At 42.9% G+C, this 22617-nt stretch overlaps 2 protein-coding genes and 1 long non-coding RNA gene across 4 annotated transcripts in view; 2 read left to right on the plus strand and 1 right to left on the minus strand.

The window, feature by feature from the left end:
• LOC119396976 (cytochrome P450 2J4) overlaps window positions 1–22617 on the minus strand; it is a 68565-nt gene that overhangs the window by 33164 nt on the left and 12784 nt on the right. The gene's annotated exons all lie outside the window — the stretch shown is intronic.
• LOC125758896 (uncharacterized) lies at window positions 1822–5419 on the plus strand. Its single transcript, XM_049416662.1, has 4 exons — window positions 1822–2044; window positions 4498–4608; window positions 5055–5119; window positions 5221–5419. The coding sequence occupies exons 1-4, from the start codon at window positions 1916–1918 to the stop codon at window positions 5417–5419; spliced, it is 504 nt and encodes a 167-aa protein (XP_049272619.1). The 5' UTR covers window positions 1822–1915.
• LOC119396977 (uncharacterized) lies at window positions 5411–21641 on the plus strand. Of its 2 annotated transcripts, XR_005184516.1 has the most exons (5): window positions 5411–5428; window positions 10138–10225; window positions 14905–15064; window positions 16184–16390; window positions 19971–21641. It is a non-coding gene; the product is annotated as an uncharacterized LOC119396977 (long non-coding RNA). The 2 variants fall into 2 exon arrangements; XR_005184515.2 differs by lacking the exon at window positions 5411–5428 and having other exon boundaries at window positions 9572–10225.

The following is a 22617-nucleotide window of genomic DNA, read 5'->3' on the forward strand; positions in this document are numbered from 1 at the left end:
CATGTGGTCATCAAAATAGTTTGTCTCACGGTACGAAGTGAAAACAAAATATTTTTGGTCACAAGTCACAATCAACGTCACCTGGTCAAAGTGTGGAAGCTTGTCATAATCTGCTATAAATACAGGTAGCACACAACCGACACTGATTTTTCTTTCGCACACTGTGATAGATGTCGCCCTGTGCATATTTTTCACAGGCATGTCAAGCTCCTGCAGTCTGTCTTTGCAAAGATCCGGCAATGAGTTTACGTCTATTCTTACTGTGCCTATGGCAGCCACAGATTCTAACGGTTGGGTTAATGAGTATACATAATTAAGCTTCATCTGATGTCGGCGGCTCAGGGTTCCACAAATTCTCAAAGTTACGAGTTTTCCTTGCAATGGACTTGAAAAATTTATGCTTTGCCTCAAAGTGCATACAGGAGAGCCTGCACAAAGGACCGTACAAAAGAAGAAGCCTCGGATAATGAATCATGTAGTGCATTTTTGGTATAACGTTTACATTTGGAAAAGTTTCCCTAAAAGCAGTGTAAAAATCATCGAGTACTTGCAATTGTGCAGCTGCACTACTGCACACATGAGGTGCAAGAACAATGTCAACCAAGGCAGACAGCAAGAGGTACACATTGTATGCATCGTTTCTCTTTGCAACAATATCCCCCACAAATAATGAGAAAAAACGAAAAAAACAATTAATGGCTGATGTGCCAAACACTGATTGATGGGAGGTGGCATTCTTGACTTCTTGTCGCATCCTTGCAAGGGAAATGAACTGAGCCTTTCATTTAGCTGATCGAGAGCAAGTACATGGCTTGATATAATGTGCCGTACAATATGTTTCATGGCAAAAGGAATCACTCCTTCAAACAGGTCATGCATAACATCTGGTGGAAGGCCTTTTTTCACATCAAATGACCTTAGACCACGTGCCTTAGACAGCTTTCACCATTGACCCCATAAACACTGCTGAGGTTTGAATCTGTTTTAATTAGGTTGATATGTTGAGCATGCATTTCCCTTGTTCTGATTATGAAGTCCTCTTCATGCCACTTCTCAACAATATGTTCTGTCTTTGCCAAACAAAAACGGCAGATAGGCCCTGATGAAAAGCATTCACGAAAATCACCTATCTGATGGCTAGACAACTTATCTCCATCACCGTTCAAAAAAATCTCCGCACATATAACGAAGGGACCCTTTAACAAACTCCATCTATCTCAAGTCCAGGGGCGTAGCCAAGGGGGGGGGGGTTCAAACCCCCCCCCCCGAAATTTTTCAGTTTTGCTTGTATATATATATATATACACGCACACATACAAACGCACACACGAACATCCATAATGTATGGTTGAACCCCCCCCCCCAAAAAAAAAAAAAAAAAAAATTCTGGCTACGCCCCTGCTCAAGTCTAGCTGCTGAAGGTCCTCAAGCAGTGACTGAATAATCTTGTGCAAGGTGAATTTTGCTACAGTGACAGTTTTCACAAGAAGAACAAGATATTTGCTGTCAACTTTTGAGCGAGATTGGGGTGGGAATTTAGAGCTGTCAGATAACTAGCCAGGACTTTATGCTTTTCACGTTTGCTTCCAATTGGATTGTAGAGTTCAAACTCATCAAAGTAAAGTTACGATCTAATCGACACATTACGCGGCAGTGCGACACCAGTCTTAGAGGCCATGCAAACACTCGCGCGACCGAAATCCAATTTCGATTTCGAAGGCCATGCGTTGTTTTTAATTCCGCATTGGCGCTGTGGTTGTGTGGGGCGCGCATGCGCGTTGTGTGCGTTGTATGGTTTGGCGCCTTTTCGTCATGTTTTCGTTCCCGCTCTGCCAGCTGTGCCGCTCTGCCTGGCTCAGCGCCTATTTCGAACCCATGCTATGGTGGCTACCCATGCGTGCGCGTTTTGGAAGTTATGGCAGGATGCGTTTGCCTCGTCGTGCTGAAGGATGGCCAGCGGAAAAAAGTTTCACTCCCTAACGGTGCCTACGGCGAACTGATGGATGCTCTCGCTTCCTTAACCAACATACATGACAAGACCTTGGTAAGTTTTAATCAAACTTTCGTTTCTTGCTTAGTTCCGATAAGTCGTGAGATGTACTACATGCATACATAACTGTTTTGGCGCGTACTGCCACTGTGGCGTGCAAAGTGATTCAGGCTCTTTGGTAATCCTTTTTGAAGTTTAGAGACTAGCGAAACCGTTATTGTCATTTTATGCTTGGTTCTGTTGAAGTCACTTGCAACGTGAATATAGCTGAAGGCAAAACGAAGAAAAAGCTCGCTGCTTTATGAAAGGAACGTCACGCCATACATTTTATGACCGTGTTCGTTCTTTAAGAGTGCGTAATTGTACTTTTGAATTAGCTATTTGATTAGGCTCCAACATATTTTCGCTATTTTTCATAGTTAGGCCGCGGTTTAGGCTAATTCAGTGGCAAACTTTTGTATTCGGAATTTTTCGTTTCAAAAAGTCAGAGTAGTGTATGTGTGTGTGCAAATGAGAGCGCGCATGTTCTTTGATCTCCCTGTACCCCGCATCTTAGATGCGTGATAGCTAGGGCTCTGTGTTTTCGGTGTTTATATTTCTTGAAAGTCGGCGGGTGTTTATCGGAGTTTATATTTTTGGCGGAAATTCGGCGTTTATCGGAGGTTATTTCTCGTAAATCTCCAATTCTCCGAAATTCGGAGTTTTTCATTATTCTCAAAACTCCAAAATTTTAGATCAATTCATATCTAAATACTAAAATATCAAAACTCACGAAGCACATTTTATTTTTTCTAGAAGGTTTGAATGCACAAAAACATATATGCACAAGCGAAATACTTCAACACAAAACACCTGCATTTGTGTGTATAACAACCTTAGCTTAAAGCTTATTGTAAAACACGCAAGCATACTTTGCGAAGTTGCTGTCAGTGATTGAAGCGCGCTCCTTTCGATTGACGACTCTCAGCTTTGAAAACGCCCTTTCAATGTTAGCGCGAGAAACAGGAAGTGCCAGAAGACGCAGCGCATTGCGAGAAAGCACTGGCCACTGGACATTTGTGAAGTCTCCAAAACGACAGGGATTCAACAATGTTACATATTTCATAGCACTGATAGTTTGCAAAAACACTCAGGAGCTGGCTCATGTCGTCAGTTTCAAGAAGCACTAATTGAAAAATAGGCGCATATGTTTGGAACGCACAGGGCAGCTCATGCTTCACATTTGGATTCACAATTTGAACACAGTACCAAAACGATTCTTTGCTGTACTGGAGTTGATCGCACAGGTTGTTCTCGGATGTCTGTCTCCACTTTTCGGCGACAGCAGCGTAGTATTGCGAATGTTTGCGACAGTCATTAAGCGGTCATTCTCGTCAAGGAGGTTGAACAGACTTGTGACATCTGATGCGAAGACCTCGGTTGGATCACGCCATTGACTGATGAGTGTGTGCAAACGAACCCCCAGTGTGGGATAAACTTGGTGTGCCAGGGTACTCTCAAGTTCCTCTGCCTCCTTCCTCTGCTTCAAGTTCCTTAACGATTGAGAGCACGGCACATGAATTGGTCTTCAGAAACCTCATCTTAACAAGCAAGTCGTGTACAGCTTCAGGCGATGAAATAAGACTCTTGAGCTTCTCACACTTCGTTCCCTTGGCTTTGTCGCTTCCCAATAAAGACAAAATGGCGCGCCAGTAGTCCAAAATATCTTCTAGAGCTTCATAAAAAGAGAACCACCTCTATGGACATACGGTTTTAAGCGACTGAAGGACATGCCCATCCATGGCCAAGCACACAAGACCAAACTTAAGGCGCAGCTCCTGCCACGAGTTCAACAGGGCAGGAAAGGGCACAACAAAATCTTGAACTACGTTAAACGAGCTTGTCCTTATTCCATCCTCCAGGCGCTGCTGAGTACGTGGCACAGATCTTTGAAGTGAAGCGCCTTGAATTCAGGGTTGGAGAGTTGCAAGTCCTTGTGAAGCTTCTGCATGTAGGAAGCTGAGTCGGAGCACAATACAGCTACGTTGCCTAATACAAGTATACGCGCGGTAAACTTTAAATCGGTCGAACCAGAATATGTATCAATGAGCGCTTAGAACTCTCCCTATGGATAAAGAATGGACAGTATAATAAAAAGTTGGGCAAGTTGGTGTTGGTCCAGGTCATATTGGCCCTTGAAATCCGAGTTTATCGGATAAATCTGAATTGTCAAAATTTTACTGGCGAATGTTTATCGCATTTATTCGGATACAACTGAAAACACGGAGCCTTAGTGATAGCTTATACATGTTATCAGTATGATATCACGGCGCGGCCCAGTGACACAAACAACAAACCATGTTTGATCTTCCGCTGTAACATGTATTCAACTTATTGAGTTTTTGAAGCTTCAGCCAGTCATTGCATGCTGATTTACGCGTTTTCCTGTAATCTTGCACTGATTTTGCAACGTGGGCTACTGAAGTGCACTCGAAGAAAGTTGCTACGTTAACATGTTGATTTAACAGATCCAAATGTATGATGAAGAGCTAGACGACTATGTTGATCTTGAGGAAGGAAGTGACGTCCCAAACAAGGCTAAAATAAAATTGGCGCGGAAACAAGGCCTTCATGTTGATGTGAGTACTGTTGCAGGTTGGCAATATCTTATTTGTTTTCTGCAATTCTAAGCAGAGGTTTTATCACGGTGTAATTTACAATGTGGAATGTTACAAAGAATTGGCATACAATATTTAGCGAGAACAGGATCAAACAAGCAAAATAAAATTTAGGAAACTGAGTAAATTGTGGCCGGTGTACTTTTACAATATCCAATGCCAAAAAGCAAATGCCATAAATTTAAGGAAAACCAGACACCAACACAGTGGCTTTTGGCATTCGGTAGAATTGTCTGGCTTCATGTGTGTACATGGACTCACAATGTTAAAGCAATCAACAGCTCCTTTGCTGCAGTAGGCATTCACATCTTAACTCTCTTTTTGTCTTCCCAAATGTCTATTAACCTACTTCGCGTTACCTCATGTTTGCTTTTTGAGGAGTTACAACATAAGTTTCCCTTTTGCAGGGTGCCAGCCCTGCATTGACTTTTGTGCAGAGTGCAGGAGGAGCTGTGGAAATGGCCGAGCAGAGGTATTGTTAGTAGCGAAAGTAAAAATTAAAAAATAAAACTGACAGACATTTAGAGAATCAGTATTTGCTAATTTTAAAGCACTCTGTATGTTATTTTGCAGTGCCGTGACAGAAAACGCACAAAACGTGCAGTCCATCCAGTCGGTGCCACTGGAAAAGGAACGGGATTTTTTAGATTTTGTGCTCCCTTCTTTTGGGCACTACGACGAGGTGCTGAGGAGAAAAATACAAATAAATGGCGCTGTGCGCCGTGCCATAGTGGACAAGCTCTTTGCCGCATACATCAAGATCGCATGCTAAGCACTCCATGTATGCTTCTTTTCTTTAGCTATAATTTGGTAGTTTAACTATTCAATGGCTCAACTGTTCATCATGAATGAGCTGTAGGGAACTAAAATTGTATTATAGAAGTTTTAGTGGTTGCCTTTGTTTCTCCTAGTTTGTAACAGCTGTACACTTGTTGGTTGCAACCCTACTGTTGTCAATTGAGAGCCAAAAAAAAGTCTTGAGCATCGTTTGAGCATAACTTTGAAGTTATGAAATGTTCTTGTCGCTGATCTGGCAGTTAAGCAGCTTTGAGGCTGTATCAAATCTGTGGAAGAACATTCAGAAGTGTGCTTGATTGTAAGCTCGAGCGCGCATGGGACCTTACAAAACTGTGATACATGCTCTGCACACAGCAACAAGTGCATGGGAATGTCACATCGATTGTTTGGGTATTGCAGCTTGTATATGCTCTTCAGTGACCCCACCATTGTAGTTGTCCAGCAAAAATTGAGGCAATGTAATGAGTTGAGACTTCAGACTTTTGATGTTAGTGCTTTGTTACGACTTATTTCAGTGGCCGATGAAACACCGGGCTTCTGTTATCTGGGGCTAACTGAGTTTAATAACTATTGGGGTACAGGAATAGGCGAGGCTACATGGAGGTAGGAATGTAGAGAGAAGTGTTCAGAGGCGGAGAAGTGGCCCGCGAGCAAGAGGGCCAGACGAAATTTAATACATCAGCTTGGAGTTCGTAGAGGAGCCCTCAAAGGGGAACTCCAGTGCATTTTCGACCATATTGAGATGGTGCCGTTTTCAAATAGTAATAGAAGTCCTGTATCAGCTAGGGTGGTTCATTTTGCTGAGAGACTCCTCAATAATTTTAAATAGACAATAAAAGATGAGTCAAAACCGAAACAGGGAGCTGCTCCATGGTGGGTATGCGATGACGTCACGAAATACGCTGCACGCTGCCACGACTAGCCAGGATGTAAACATAGCACACGTGCTTCTCCTATCGCACGAAAAGCAAGCTGGCAATGTCATCCGACGTGGAATCAAGCTGTGCCAGCCTGTCTGAACTTACCAGTGACAAGTTCAATGATGATCACAGCTACTATCTGAGCGTGGAAGCATCGCCTTTTGATTTCGACCCGCCGGCGCATGATGTAGCTGACATCCCCCGCATCGATCTCCTCGTTGCTCAATATTGTGCGTGCTTACTGTAAGACCTGATGTCAGCAACGACTAACATGCTGTGCAGCTGACAAAACCGAACAACTGTGCTCATGTCGTTGTCGCCACGTAGAAGAAAGCACACACTGCATGTGCTGGACGAGGCGGGGCTGGAAAAGAGTAGGCACGTTACGTTGGCATACACAGGGTAGCCCGCGTTTACAAGTGTGATTCCGGAATTGGCTACCATGTTTTAAAATTTGTTTTCTTGAAAACTAAATTACTCACGGTTGTACAATTTGCCACATATCATCAAGGCACCGAAGAGAACATATTTGAAAGTTCTATTGGAACTGGTAAATATCGAAAATTGCCGGATTCCTTTTAAGAGTGACTTCTGAGATATGAAGGTGCTGAAGCACATCACAACCAGCATGTTGGGACCTATGTCATAATGACAACCACCATGTGCATGGATTGCCTACTTAAAGGAGTACTGACACAAAATTTTGAAGGCGAGATAACTTGTGGGATAGATTTGTGTGGACACACATGCATCATCTACAAAATATCAATGGATGATACAGCCTAGAACTATTTAAAATCAATTTCAAAGTATGTGTCATGGCACTGCAAGTGAAACGTGCCTCTGGTTTCCTTGTAAACAACCAACCGCCACCTGCGTCACGAGTTTGTGTTGGCTGCTGTTATCCTTGCGAGCGCTGTCTCTTAGCAGACCTTTTCAATGGAAAGAGGGGGCAGGCTTGCACGGGAGTACAAAGGCTGGTGTCCTTGCCTCGGCAGTGCATTTTTAGAGGGTCACGTATATTTCGTTGAAGCCTTCGTTGAAAAGAGCTGTCAAGGCGGTGCTCACGTGCACGCGGTTTTTTGTCCTCACGTAGCCAACTTATGTTTACACGAAAACCACTCTAGGTCCAATCTCGCTCCGCACTCTCTGAAACGGAAACTGCGACTGGGAGGTATAAAACCCTTCCCAATAATTAACCGCGGTGCGCTCGAGCAAACGAGCTTTGCAGCCGTGATAAGTGGATTATTATCTACTTATTGCAACAGAAAAAAGAAGGTGCAAAATTTTTGTGTTGGTGCTCCTTTAAGAACTGTTTTAGGCAGCTAACAAGAAATATACGGTTATCAGCTTTACAGGCTTACCAAGATGGTTTTAGTGGCAAATAATGCTCACTCATAACAAATTTAAAGAAAATGAGATTTTATTGCAGTTGGCCCCTAGTTGCACAGTGCAAGCAAGCTAGACAATCTGGTTGGATCGTTAGAAGACTGCTGCCTTGAGATTTTGCAATGTTGTGGAGAATTTGAACATAAAAGGTTCACAGTAAAGAGTTTCTTACATTCACTAGCAAGCATTTCATAAGATAAAGTAAATGGTAGCATGACCTAGGTTTGGCCCATGGTAATTAGTTAATTTTATAAATGGGTACCAAGAATATAGCGAGCCACTCGAGAGCATGCACTAAACCAAGGGAACTTTAGGCTCATGTTCACCAAAGTGGAAAAATTTAACAGCATTGGTTGTCAAGTATTTGAGTATATGTATATAAATACAGTTGAAACTCGACTTATTGAAGTGACGAAGGGGCTCGAATTATTTAATTGAATCAGGAAGTTTTTAAAATTGAGGGAGGGATTTTTCAGTCCTTTGAAATCTGAAATTGCAGCGTAGTGTCACCCAAAACCTACTGTGGCATTTTATTTGCCACTAATACACGTTTGCACATGTGAAAAGTCCGCGAGGGCAGTCCGAGCAGAAATTCGTCCGATGTGAGGGCGATACAGCGAGGAAGACGGCCACATGCAGCTACGCAAAGCTGCCGATATTCAAAGACAGGGAGAACGAATGCATTTAATGTGCGAGCAGGCAGAGCAAGAAAGTTTTATAGAGACTATTGGTGCCATCTGCTGCATAAATTATTAAATAACAAACGTAACCACAGTGTTCGTGTGGGTGTATTTCTAGAGACAGCAAACGCTATCTGCCTCGCGCACTTTGATACGTAAAAGCTCTGCTGGCTGCAGCGTGCAGCCTTGTCAAAATAAAACTAGTCTGACTACCACGTTACTGATTTGGTTAATGGTCTAAAGGGGTACTCATACAGTAATTTTCAGTTGTCGTTTTCTTTGTGCCAAATGAAAAGCCAAGCCCTCAAGAGCCTAGAAGCCCATCCCGAAGAAATAATTATAGTATGTTTTTAAAAGCTAGTTTTGGTTCCTACTGTACCCGTGCGTCAAAACATGGTGTGAGCTTCTCCTCATGCTCTCGCACAAGATATCATGATATTTGCATGACCACTTGACCTCATGTGCTAGCACAAGATATCGTGATATTTTCATAACCACTTCACACCGTGGCTTCGTTGGTGGGGCACGAGGGACAATTTCGGGTGTTTCAGTGACACACAAGTGGCCATTTCGGAAATTTCGGTACCCGACATCATCACAACTAGCCAGACTGCTGCGTGTAGTCACCAAAATTAGTACTGTAGCCTGACGCCAAGCTAATGTCGATGCACCATGGGAAACTTGGAAGAATACCTGAAATTGACTGTTTATCCAAACAGTTGTGTCTTCTGAGGGAATATACGATGCTTTCATCATTTTTCCATATTTTTGTTCAATATCTCCCCTTTAAGCCCCAAACTTAATATTGCTGAAGTTTTGCGGAGAAAAGTGGCATTTTGCCAGTGGTTTAGTATAATGCCATGTCTGTGGGCATTATACTAAATGCGAAAGAGGCAGTGGCCTAGCTTAATAATTCAACATGTATTACACATTGAAGTCTTTACACAAGAAGATCAATCATAAATAATAATATCTGGGGTCAGGCCCGTAGCCAGGAAATTTTTTCGAGAGAGGCCCACTTGCTGAAACCCTTGACTATTTGAGAAAAACGGCTATTTTCATGATTTATTTTTGATAAAACACGATGTGTCATCAAAATTTCGGGAGGCCCCCCCCCCCCCCCCCCCCTGGCTACGGGCCTGTCTGGGGTCTTACGTTCCAGAACCACAATATGATTATGAGGGACACTGTAGTGGAGGGCTCCGGAAATTTCGACCACCTGGGGTTCTTTAACGCGCACTGACATCGCTCAGTACACGGGCCTCTACCATTTCGCCTCCACCGAAAAGCGATTGCCGTGGCCGAGATCAAACCAGCGACCTTCGGGAAGATTGATCATTTAAATGCACACTGAAAATAATTTCTATTGCGTAAAGGCCATATAATGCTTTAATAAAGATACGTACAAGCTGCTCTGACAAACTTGTTTTATAGAAGACTTGTATGAAGCCTTCAATGATTGTTTTTAGCAATAAGCAAGGGGCTTCTGCGCTAATTCTGTTCATCTGAATGTGTGTCTAGTGTTTTTGTTCTTTTACTGTTTTGTTGTCCTTAGTTTGCTAGCATCTGTAATGCTCATTTATAGAGTTTTTGTAAGATTTGTTTTTCTTCTAAGGCACATTATCTTGGGATTTTTTATGCACAAGAATATAAAGTTTCACATTTATTCAGTTCTCACTGGGGTTATTTCACTGCGTGTACAGGTACCCGTTCAGGCAGCTCTATCGGGTAGCTGCTGAGAGATTGGTCACCGCTCATCCACACTTTGCAGATAGGGTCGGTTGCAGCCTGGTAAGAGCATCGGACATCGCACATTTTTTTTTTCAATCTTTGCAATGCCACAAAACCTTACCACACTGTGTAGCTGCAGTTACTAGTTGCCATTTTACATTGTGGCTGTAAATTTTTCTGGTCATGTAAGAGCTGAGCATGATGTTGTTCTCCGGTTCTTCTAATGAAGCATGTCTATCCCTAGCTGCTATTTTGGTGCAGGTCAGTTATAAGGGGCAATCAAAGTTTGCATTAAAGGGACTGTCTACGGTCCTTCATCACTTTTCTGTTTTGTACCGCAATAGAAAGTGTACCATCTGAAGTGTTCGACCTTGCAGCGGTTTCTCTGGAAAGTGGGTAGAAATTTTTAAAACAGAATTTTTCGATCTGCGTTCGGTCTTCTTTCATTGGCGTGAAACATGCCCACAACACTGGTTGGTGGACGCGATGACGATTGTAGTGCCGGTAAAAATTAAAACCGAAAGCACATGTGATTTCTGTAGGATTACGTTATTTTCGCTGAACACTATTGTAATTAATGGTAACAGGCGTTTTCAGTGCGCTAGCGGTAAATGAAGCCTTATTATACGATTACAGAACACTTGTTTTGCTGTAATCACAGTCTATGCGTTTATTTTAGCACAGCTGCTGCAATCCAAGCCAAGTCGATCAATAAATGCGCGCCTTCACAGCGCACCACATGTGAGACCAGAGCACTGCACGGGCCGATTTTTTCGGCCCGGGCCCGGCCCGGAAACGCCATGCTCCGGCCCACCCGAGCCCGGCACGGTGTTCTTAAGTGTGGCCCGTACCCGGCCCGGGCCCGAAAGGTTTGGGCCCGGCCCGGCCCGTTTCAGCTAGTTATGCCTTGAGAATAAAGGAGGCACTGTCCAAGCTTCGGTTATTGTGAAGATACCTGCCGCACACAAGATATTTTTTTCTAGAGATTGTTTTAGGAATTTCTTTCAGTGCCACGACTTTCACTGGTTAATTACGCCCGTAACACTCTTAAGCAATAATTGGAGGGCAATATAAAATCTAATTGGAGTCATAGCTGGCTGTTTCATGTACGCATGCAGTGCTAACCGCGCAATATTATTTTTGCATTTCAAAGAACGACTACAAAATATAGTACCTCCATAAAGTGAAAAAAAACAACAACATGGCAAACATTTTTAGTTTGAGTCTACATCATTTGCATGCGAGCTAGGGCTGTTGAGTGAAAGTAGCAAGTCTCCTGCAAACTTCATCTATTGCACAATGCAATGAAAAAAAAAAAAAACGTGCTTGAGCTGCTTCTGGCAGGAATACACCAGGCTGGGCAGCGTTACATAAATTAAAGCTGTCGTGTTGACTCCTCGACAGGCAACTGCACCCAACGTACTCTACGTTTTCGTGTTCAAAACAAGAAGGTTCTTTGTCCCACCCTTCTTCCCCGAGTCACCGCCACCGCAGTGCCATAGATCTGTCAAAGTGAGGCACACTCGTTAGCGAGCGAGTACCGTCCTCGCTGTTCCCTGAAGATGGCTGTCTCGTCGTCTTCGTGTGACCGCCTTCGATCTTTGAAAATGTAACACCTTAAAGCAATACCGGACTAAGGGCTTCCAGAACCACTGTCTATTAGAGCGCCGGAGTGAACCAGCCTGCGGCCTCTTTAGTGCTCCCCGTCGAACGCGACGTGTCGGGTGTCCGCAGCGTGATCCCCCGCAGGGACCAGAATGTTTCCCTAGATACAAACGCGCACATCTTATACACACTAATCTAGGCAGTTTACCGTTGCCTTTCTTGCATGGTACCCAAGAACGTCTTTCACTCACTATAATGATGGAAGCTTATATTAGACGTTTCTTGAAATTACGTGTAGCATACAGATGGAGCAAAATTGTAGGCGTCTTGTACTGTGCAATTTCTGTGCACGCCAATGCACTCCCTGCAGGTGGTTTAAGTTACCCGGAGCCCTCAACGACGACGTCTCATATAGCCTGGGTCGCTTTGCGAAGTTAAACCCCACAAAACTACAAAAACAAAGCCAAACAACGTACACACGCAATTATACAGATGCGTATGAGACCCGGGCCTAATACGGGCGTGGCTCAGGCCCGAGCCCGACCCGAGCCCGAAGATCACGGGCCCGAGCCTGGCCCGGGCCCGATCCAACAACCCCTTACCCGTTCGGTCTGCCCCGCGGGCCGGACCCGGGCTTTCGGGCCGGCCCGGGCCCGTGCAGTGCTCTATGTGAGACATCCTAACAACAATACAGCAGCACAGTACGATCAGCGCAGAGAGCCGCATGGCCTACCGCATGAATTTAAGCAGACGAAATCGAAGATGGCGCCGCAAGCAGCGCCACCAGGCGCCTTTTTGGATGCGTGAGAAAAAAAAAAGCAAGAAATTACTCTCTGACGCAACCGAAGGGTGCCTCAAGTGCGTAAAATACAATTTCAAGTTATACATGTTTGTTTTTAAGCAAAATGAGTCTACCTGCGTGGATTTCTTGTCATACCAGTAGATTGAACCACATCGCCGTTGGGTGACGCTAGTGGTCATTCTTTCATGATTTTCAACATCAAATTAAAAATATAATTCCTCTTTTATGGGGCAAAAGCATCCTCGTGGCTTCCGATGCGACGAATGATATTCTCATTTTCACCACAATCAGAAAATTTTTTCCGAGCGGTAGACAGTCCCTTTAAGAATGAAAAAAAAAAGGCGTGCCTGCTGGGGCAGTTTTGTGGTGAACGTGTACCATTGTTATGAACGAGAATGCAGAACTTGTGTCTCGTCTGTGGTGGGTACATTTCATTAAGGGTTAAAATGCAAAAGCCATGTGCTCAGATTCAACCTTGATAAAGACCAGCAGATAATGAAGCCAAAGAAGGTATAGGGGGTGTTAACTGTACTGCTTTTTTCGATGGAGGCGAAAATGTTTGAGGCCCGTGTACTTAGCTTTAGGTGCACGTTAAAGAACCCCAGGTGGTCGAAATTTCCGGAGCCCTCCACTACGGCGTCTCTCATAATCATATCGTGGTTTTGGGACGTTAAACCCCACATATTATTATTATAACTGTACTGCTTTAAGTGCATTGTGGTAACGCAATATAGTAGATGCGAAGAAAGTAAAGTGGACAAAAGGCAACTTGCCGCTGGCAGGGACCGAACCTGTAGCCTTCGTGTAATGCGCCCCGATGCTCTGCCAATGTAGACAGACGTTAAAAAACACCAGGGGGTCCAAATTAATCTGGACTCCCCACCATTTGGGTGTGCCACATAATAATATTGTGGTTTGGATGCATCAAACTGCAACATTTAGTTTAATTTTCATAAATTTTAGGTGGGAATATGCCCTGCATTATGCCAGCCTGCTTTGCTATTTTTGCAACATCTGTCTGCCAGTCTACAAGCAATGAGGCATCCACTCGTGCATAAAGTTTTGCTACGTCATTAAGTGACAGTTGACCAACTAATTCTTTGTCTCAGCTTTTCAAGTACAATGATATAGCCTTCACCATTTCAGGAGTGTCATAAGCTGGAGTGCCACCACACATTTACCAGTTTGCCACAGACATTCTTGAAACAAGGACCCTTCAAATGGCAGATCAAATTGCTGTTTATGATTTAACCTGTTTTTTTTATAGGTGCTGCCATTTTTTTGTTTTGATGCTTTAGGTGGGATCTACGGTAACATGTAGAGAAAAATTTGTATTTATGTTGATACAGAAGTGACGTGCGCTCTCATTTTGGTGAAAATTGCGTGTGGACATTCCAAATTTATGATACGTTTGCCATGAAAATTTCAGAATGCTCATCATAGCGGTACAGTCATACTCAGTGCAGGAAAATGAAGGACGATAGATGGGCTAGCTAGTTGGTATGTGATGAACCCAATGTAGCTCTTAAAGCAGTGCTTAACAAAAATAGGTAAAAAATGACAAAATACCACTTGAAAGGCACTAGTGTTCAGATAAACAGTTTATTTCACATATGTTAAACAGTTGGGTGTAATTTTGGTGGATTAACAGTGCGTGACAGCTGCACGTCAGAGTGAGAGGGGGCACATCGACGGCTGTGAGATTAAATGCCTCCCTGGCGAATGCAGGGTGCATGTTTTCCTGTTCTGCTACCTCCCTTTTTCCGCCTCTCATCTGCATCGCACTCAACGGCTTTCACAAAGGCACTGAGGTGTGCCACACCCGTTCGGGCCTTTACCCCAACCAAGAGCATTGTTCGCTGTCGGTGCCGATCATACGGGCTCTAGGAACCATAGTGAAAGCAGAGCCAGTTGAGAGATGCAGGCAACGGCTGGCAAAGTTGGCACTCCCATTGCCAGGGGCGTTAAGCATCACCTCCTCTAGTTCACAGCATGGCCGCTGCACAGAGCAGTTTGTGAAAAACTCATTCAATTCATTCTTTTCCATTAGTTTCTGCCTGAAATGAAGGTTGTGGCTACAGAATGCGGCACCCAATCTTTCACTATGGCTGAGAATCTAGGGGGCAAAAATTTTGTTCAGTGTTTCTTTCAGCAACATAAAACCGTGCATACTGGGCCCTACATGGTGTCTGGTTCATTAGTTCTGTTCAAGTTTGGTGCTATAATGGTGCCGTCAGCTATATCATTTGTGTAGTTAGTTCCGTGTGTACACCTGCAACACTGATGAATTTTTCAATGATTGTTATTAATGTATGTGTTTAAAACTTTACAGGAATCATGGGTGATGGCCCTGAGGAACAAGTTCCAACAACACAGGAAAAAAGCTACAAAACTGCTCGGAGGAAATGCTAATTCGAAAGAAATGCTGTCTGCCAAAGCAAATGCAGGCACCATCTGAAGAAGTGGCAAACAACAAATTGTGCCGTCTTTTTGTGAGTTGCTTTGAAAAATATTTCTTACATCTTCTGATGGTATCTTGGTGTAGCAGCTGCCGTACCACTGGTGCTGCGCTATTATTTAGTGCTGTGTGGCAGCAGATTTCTTAAATAACTGAAGTGACAAATGCAGGAAAAATAAATTAGTTACATAGTGCAATAAAAGCTCATCAATTTGGATATCATCAGACCGAAAAAAAATGACCGAATTAACAGAGTGCCATGTTATTGAAAGTATCAAGAAAACAATAAACAAATGCCTGTTACGTTAATACACTTTCATTTTCTGATAAATAAGTACATCCTGTATTTCTTTGCATAAGAGCAGTGTAAAAGCCGCATTAGTCATCCTGTGATTGCATTCACATTGGCACAAGACTCCAGTGTTTAATTAGCCTGAAGTGTGCTCTACACCCCTCCCTTATAACGTACCGCCGCCCCCACCAACATTACCACGTATGTGACGGTACTTTTTTCTCTGATAAAATGTTTGGCAACTGATTGTTTGTTCATCGCGACATAGCAATCAAGTTTTATGCCAGCATGAGGACTGCGGCTGAAAGCTCTTGGCATTCAACAGCTTCTGCGTTCTTTGAGTTTTGTGGCTTTGCGCGCGCAATAAAGTCCAAAGCTGCTGAGTGCCGAATTTGCATGCGGAGAATACACTAAAGAATGTTACGTATCATATTCGCAGTGTCACATCGTAGCGTGCGATGTTGTGAATATCACACGTAGCATTCGTAAGGGTATTGCTCCGGGGTCGAGCAATGCGAAATGTGAGTCGCACCGTGGCGTGCGCTTCGTTTCAATAAAACTGAGGTCCTTGCTCTAACATAAGTGCTGACTTTACCTCAGGCCCATTAAACGTCAATGTAGTCAGCCTGCCCAGTAAGAGCACGATTTGCACACAACTACTTTATTTACGAAAACGTGGCAGTCCACCTCGTAATGCTTCACACAAAGCCAAAAAAATGCAGCATAGACAGCTGCTTGCTGTCTGCTTCGCATGAAACAGATTCCCGTGATGCGTGGGACCTGCTGAATTTTTGGATGAGTGATTGTCTGCATTCTTGTAGTTGCACTGCACCATTTCATTTTATTTTTCTTGCATTTCAGGACTGCAGCCATCTTACTACATATGGAGAAACCGTTGAGTCCTTGCGAATTCATAACGAAAGGCTCCAGAATAATGCAGCCTGCCACGATGAAGCAACAGGAAGGCCAAGGTTGTGGGCAACAGCACTGGACAGGCATAAAGAGCTTCGCAGCCTCACCCTGTCGGATGCTCTTTTACTGTTTCCATTTCTTGGAACTGAGGCATTGGTAAGTTCGAGCAAGACCCTTTGCTTTCTTTTTTGTTTGTCTGTTTTAGTGGCTCCTGTGTATCTCAGGCAGTAATTGCAGTGTCATTTTTATCACAGGATAACATGGGTTTAGGCTGCAGTGATGAAATCTGATATGAAAACTGAATGGTACTTCGGGATGAGTACTGGGTCAAACCTTCTCAACAGTGATAAAGGATGTAGACCAGAGCACAACAATCGACTGATACTGCAATGCATTAGTAAAAAACAGAATCATGGTTTAGGAAATAGAGTACCTAGCGTTCATCCAATCACCAAGACGTGCTTCAGTCAGTGCAGCAATATGGATAAGTCCAAATATTCATACAACTTCATTTGTCTTGTAAATGTGGGATATCTTCAACTCCTTAGAATACTGGCTGATATATTTATTGGCTGTTCATGCAAGGCGAAAACAATGATGCCAAAGAAGCTTTACTGAAATAGCCACCGTGTTCAGGTTCTCCAGTTTACTTTATTGCTATCCTCCTGTCAATAATACCAAGGATGAATCCTCATTTGGCATTAATACTGCCAACTTTGAGGATTGAATATATAATAAGCAAGGAGGAGACCAGGAGCTTGAACGTTTATTTGCAACTGTAAAAATGCAGTCAGTGAATCCAAGCGAATCATGGTTACACGATTATGTATGATAGTTAAATACAATAATTAATAGTGAAATGAAAGTGTATAAAAAATGCTGATGCATGCGCGACCTGAGCCCAGTTCCTATTATTCACCTGCTTGGCGTGTACTACATGTTTGTGTGGTGGATGCAGCTTCCACTTGCAGCATGTTTTCTTTCTGTGCGCTATTTTAAATGCAACGCATTTCTTCGCGAACCACAGGCACTTTGACTGTTTCATCTGCCTATCTATCTACCTACCCCCCTATGTCGTGGTACTCTTGTGATCATGTCTCCTTGGTAGACACTAAAATTGGCATTGGAAGACATGAGTGTATGAAAAGTACGATTCATCGGTAATGACAAGAATAATGTGAGCTCATGGTTCTATGTAACATTGTCACTCATGTTACAACGTAGATGTCACTTTCATTGCAATGAAGTCCACACCGCGTTGTGATGACTGGCATATTTGAGCAATGCTTGACCGTACCTTGCCGAGTCGCAGGAGTACATATGTAATGGTTACGACGCTGTTTAAAAGTGGATCGCAGGCACTGCAACCATAATTAGCATTGCCCTGACATGATGCTTCTGCAGCGTCTTTTTCCAAAAGAGCTTGGAGCACTGGTGTCTCTGGTAGAATACTTAATGCTGTGCAGAATGCCTGGGTTTGATTCTGGCTCAAGCCTTGAATGCCGGCACATGGTTTTCTCTTTAGCACTATCATGTTAACATTTCCAAAGTCTATTCTCACTGTCGCTAGTAAAGACAGTGTATCACCTGTGATACCACAGGCTGTGGTATGCAGGCATGTGCAACATATTGCTGGTGGGAAGAGTTTAATGAGGTACAGTAAAAGCTCGTTAATTCAAACTTGGTTAATTCGAACTTACTGCTAATTTGAACTGACGCCCTGGTCCCGGCACAGCCCTATGTATTTCTATCGGGGAAAACTCCCGATAATTCAAACGCGTTGGTATCTACAACGGTGAATTCAAACTGGGAGCCCTCTGGCTTTCGTTCCTCCTCACAGAAATCGGCCCAGAATGATCACCCAAATTACTCATTACTTTCATCTGTAAAACAAGTGTAGTGATTGATTTGCATGTATGATTTTATGGTTGCAAATGTCGTCTGTCTGCTGCTACTGCTGTATGGGTGGCATGGCCCAGTCAGGCAGTGTTTGCCTTTAGCCGTGTCCCCTTGGACAATTTCAATATTGTTCTATAAGTAAACTAAGAAAGAAAGACCTTAAATTTTGATTGTGTTAACTGTGCCATGTAAAGAATGTGTTTTGGAGCACAAATAGCTTCGTATATTTTGGCATTAAGGCTCACTGCTCACGTGAATGCAAGTCCCTGCTTGTTTCTGGCATATCACTGACTGATCAATAAATTATGTTGGTTGTTTGAGCATGAACTTAACTTACGAAATTACCTGCCACAAATGTGTAATATCGCCTAATTTGCGGGAAGGAGTCCAGAGGTGGCTTCTCTGGGTTCTCTCCACACGGTGTGGCACGATATCTGTTCAATCTAGTGCTCGCACGCTAATTCAAACTCCGCTTAGTTGGAACAGTTTTATAGTCCCCTTTGAGTTTGAATTAACGTGCTTTTACTGTAGTTGACCAGTCATCACATTATTCGGGACATCAGCTGTGACATCAGAACATTTAACTGGCCAAGTTAGTGCACTTCCATCTTGAACGAATAAACAGTGCGAAAGAACAAGGATGAATGAAAGAAACGACAGACAACGGTGCTAACTCACAACTAAAAGCGTTATTCTGAAATGAACGGAATAAATTAGCAACTGGAGAAGGATTATAAACAATCATCATGCATGCACAAGGTAACAAAAGTAACAAAAGATATCCAAGTGGCTGATTATGCATGAACATGAGGCAAACTATTCCTGAGATATGACACATCTGCCTGTGATAAGGCTACCGAAGGTTGGCTGATGCACTTGTGACCTTCCAGTGACATGTAAAAGGCTTCCATGATTTCTCGCATGTGCTGATCCCTGTGGCGATGCAAAATTTCTGTCCTATCTAAACATGGATTACAAGCACTTTTGCGACAATGAAGAGCCAAATGAGAACCTGTGCCATTTTTAGCTTCTTTTGTTTGTCCTTGTTCTTTGGTGCTGTTCATTCGCTCAAGACATCAGCTGAGCTGTGAATCGTGTCTGTCATATACTCACGGTTTCATATGCTAATTTCGGTATGTGCCACGGTAAGGAGATGACCACGAGAGCGCCCTGGCATACGCGGCTTAATAGATAGATAAACAGAAAGAAGCAGGTAAAGTGCATTTGGTTTGCTGAGAAATGCTTTGCATTTAATAGATATTTGCCTGCTTCCTTGGCCCTCACTGGCACAGGATGACATTCCCAGAGTTAATTGAACATATGTCCCAAGGGAACTAAAGGATGGCTGCTGCAGTAAATTGTGTGTGTATCTCACCTGTAGCAAGTCCTTTTTTGTGCACATTCATTTTCCTTTCTCCCGCTGCACTGTTTTTGTTCTTATGGTAGTAACAAATAGACCTCAACCCTTGTTCTGTCTGGCATATCAGCTTCAATAAGTGTCATTAGCTGTGCAATTACTTGGAAATATTTTGGGAACGATCTTTCTTATCTTTTTTTGCCAGCTACTTTCAGAGTTTGGACTCTTTTTCCAAAGAAGTGTGGTCCATGAAATGAAGAGTGGCTTCATGATGCTCAGTTACGTTATTCTCAACTTTGGGGAAGCAGATGAAGTGGCAGAAAACTAGAAAGGATCACCCCTCATGCCTCGCTGACCTTATCAGAACAGGCTGTTCTTCTGCATAGTTCTAAGGAATATTTTTTTTGTTTGGTTCAGCATTATCGACACTAAAAGTTACATTACGCTTAACAGCATTCTTTTTTTTTGCTTCAATCATAGGAACAAGCCCTGCTCACACCTTGCCTTGTGGAGAAAGAAGGACTTACTCTACACATTGACGGGGAGCCCGTTTTGAGTGTGCCATCACTTCTTGCAGGAATGGCGTGCCTGTTTGCATCGTTTTGGGTATTCCATGTGGAATACCCAAAAAAAGGCACACAAAATGCTCGCATTCCTTGAGCACGCGTTCCTACACCTTTCACACATGAAGCAGAGTGTCAAAGCTCTGGAACTTATAAATTTTTTTTTAATGAGTAACATTAATTTAGTTTCACAATTGTAGTTTTGTAGTTTTCTTCAAGTACGTTGTGCAAGCTGGCATTTTGGACTTCTGTGCCTTGAGAAGAGGTGAAAAAAAAGTATGACAGACAAATGTTAATATTGCATTTTTTTGTGCAAGGTTCTTTTTTTTCTTAAACCTTGGCCATGTGTCACATGTGGAATACGGCGTGCACTTGTACAACCAATGTGTACATTTTTTTATTGCAAACAAGTTCTGTGGTATCCCGCAAGGTGGAGGAAAGATTAAGAAAGGGAAAATAGACAACCACCTGTTTGTAGCATGAAGCCACAAGAAAATTCATGCAGCGTTCTTAGGGAAAAAGAGCTTCTTCGTTGCTGAAAAATGCGTCCTAGTTCGGGGTCCCGGACCAGGACGAATTTTTCGGCAACGAGGAAGCTTTTCTTTCGGCTAAATCCATATGGATTGCCTTGTGGCTTCGTGCTATGAACGGGTGGTTATCTGTTTTCTCTTTCTTAACCTTTCCTCCACTTTGCGGGATTCCACAGAACTCATAGCTTTTTAGTTGCTGAAAAATTTTTCCTGGTCCGGGGTCTGGGACCCCAGAAAAGAACGAATTTTTCGGCAACTAAAAAGCTTTTCTTTCTGAGAAATCCATATGGATTTCCTTGTCGCTTCAGGCTACAAATGGGTGGTTGTCTATTTTCCCTTTCTTAAAATTTTTTTTATTATTAAACCATGCCTGGCAGCATTTATAAAAATAATTTTCATTTTGTGATGTCAACAATGTGCCCATGGCCTCGCAGGTTGGCTACTTGCTCTAAAATGTTTTATCCACCATTGCAATTTTTAGATGGGCCACCCAGGTCTTGAGTATTCAGTGAGAAAGCCACTTTTGAATGTTGTGACATCATGAGTGATAAAATGGTGACTACAGGTATCTTATTTGCATTTGTATTATTTGTGTATGGTATATGTGGTAGCCATATATTATAGGTTATATTTAAGGTATCCATGTTTACAAGTTTGTCAGTCTTTTTGTCATGAAACAAATGTGATCAGTTGACCTGTCTCAATATATTTTTAAGGTATCCACGATTTATTTCACTGTGCTAAGTTATGGTGAACAGAATAATTGCAGCCGTGAAAATTGCTGTTAAATTTAGTTGGCAGCACAGATCTCTAGTCATGTGTGAAAGTGCTTTACACATAGTACTGCGCAATTAGCTGTTTCAGTTTATAGAAATGTCATGAATGTGTGATATCGATATCTGATAGGGCCACCTTCTTTTACATTTATATAGGCTTATCATTTACTGGCAGTTAAGGCACTGCTATACAATACCTGCATTTTGTATGTTTCAGTCCGCAGAAGTGCTCACTGCCGGAAATTCAACACTAGACTTGTATTATATATGCTATTGGACATTTACCTACAATAAATATTTTTGTCAATGTTTGGTGCGTGTCTTCTCCAACGGCGCAAGCAGGAACCCTTTCGGAAGTTCTGCATCGCCACTTCTGCTGAAAAGCCCCCCTCCCCCCAAAGCTTTTATTAATGTCTAAATTGTCGAGATACAGTTTTGCAAGAATGCTAGCATGGCTTCAGTTTTCGCGAGACTGTATTTTGGCAATTTAGAAATGGCATAGAAGCTCTAGAGGGAGTTATGCAGCAAAGGTTACTCCCGTTTACTACCGCAAGCACTCCCCAGAGGAGTAAACTAAAGTACCCTAAAAGCACCGAATTCACTCCCAAACTTAAGAAAAAACAAAACAAACGTGCTCGCTTAATAACAAAAACTCCCATTTCCCCCCCTAGAAACAACTGCATTATGCCTTAAATGCTCCCTAATAAGAACGATAAAACCCCCCATTGTGCCTCGCAAAATATTTTATTGGTGCACAAAGGGAGTAATACATATGCCCGACGTAAGCCCTATAAATGCCCATCTAAGGGAGTTATCATCATCATCATCATCAGCCTGTCTACGCCCACTGCAGGGCAAAGGCCTCTCCCATGTTCCGCCAATCAAGGGAGTTATATACCACCATTATTACACCGAAAAACCTCCCTAATGAGACCGACATAACCCCCTTTGTCTCTCGTGGAAATATTCTATTCAGACACAAAGGGAGTAACATTTATGCCCAACGTACACTCTATACACGCCCTCTTATGGGAGTTATATTTTTATGCCCTTTCTGAGGGCATAGAAAGATGTACAGATGGGAGTGTTCTAGAGGACAAGCCAAAAACTCCCATCTGGGCGTTTTTCTGTTTAGAGTGTAGTTGCGAGTAACGCCTGTCCTGTGCATTTGTGTTTATTCTTTGTGCTGTTCGGATTCGCGCTATCGAGTATTGAAGAATTGAAGCACTACATATCAGCTTACCGCGTCTGGTGTTGG

The sequence above is a fragment of the Rhipicephalus sanguineus genome, chromosome 6, assembly GCF_013339695.2.
Source record: "Rhipicephalus sanguineus isolate Rsan-2018 chromosome 6, BIME_Rsan_1.4, whole genome shotgun sequence".
NCBI classification, from domain to species: domain Eukaryota; kingdom Metazoa; phylum Arthropoda; class Arachnida; order Ixodida; family Ixodidae; genus Rhipicephalus; species Rhipicephalus sanguineus.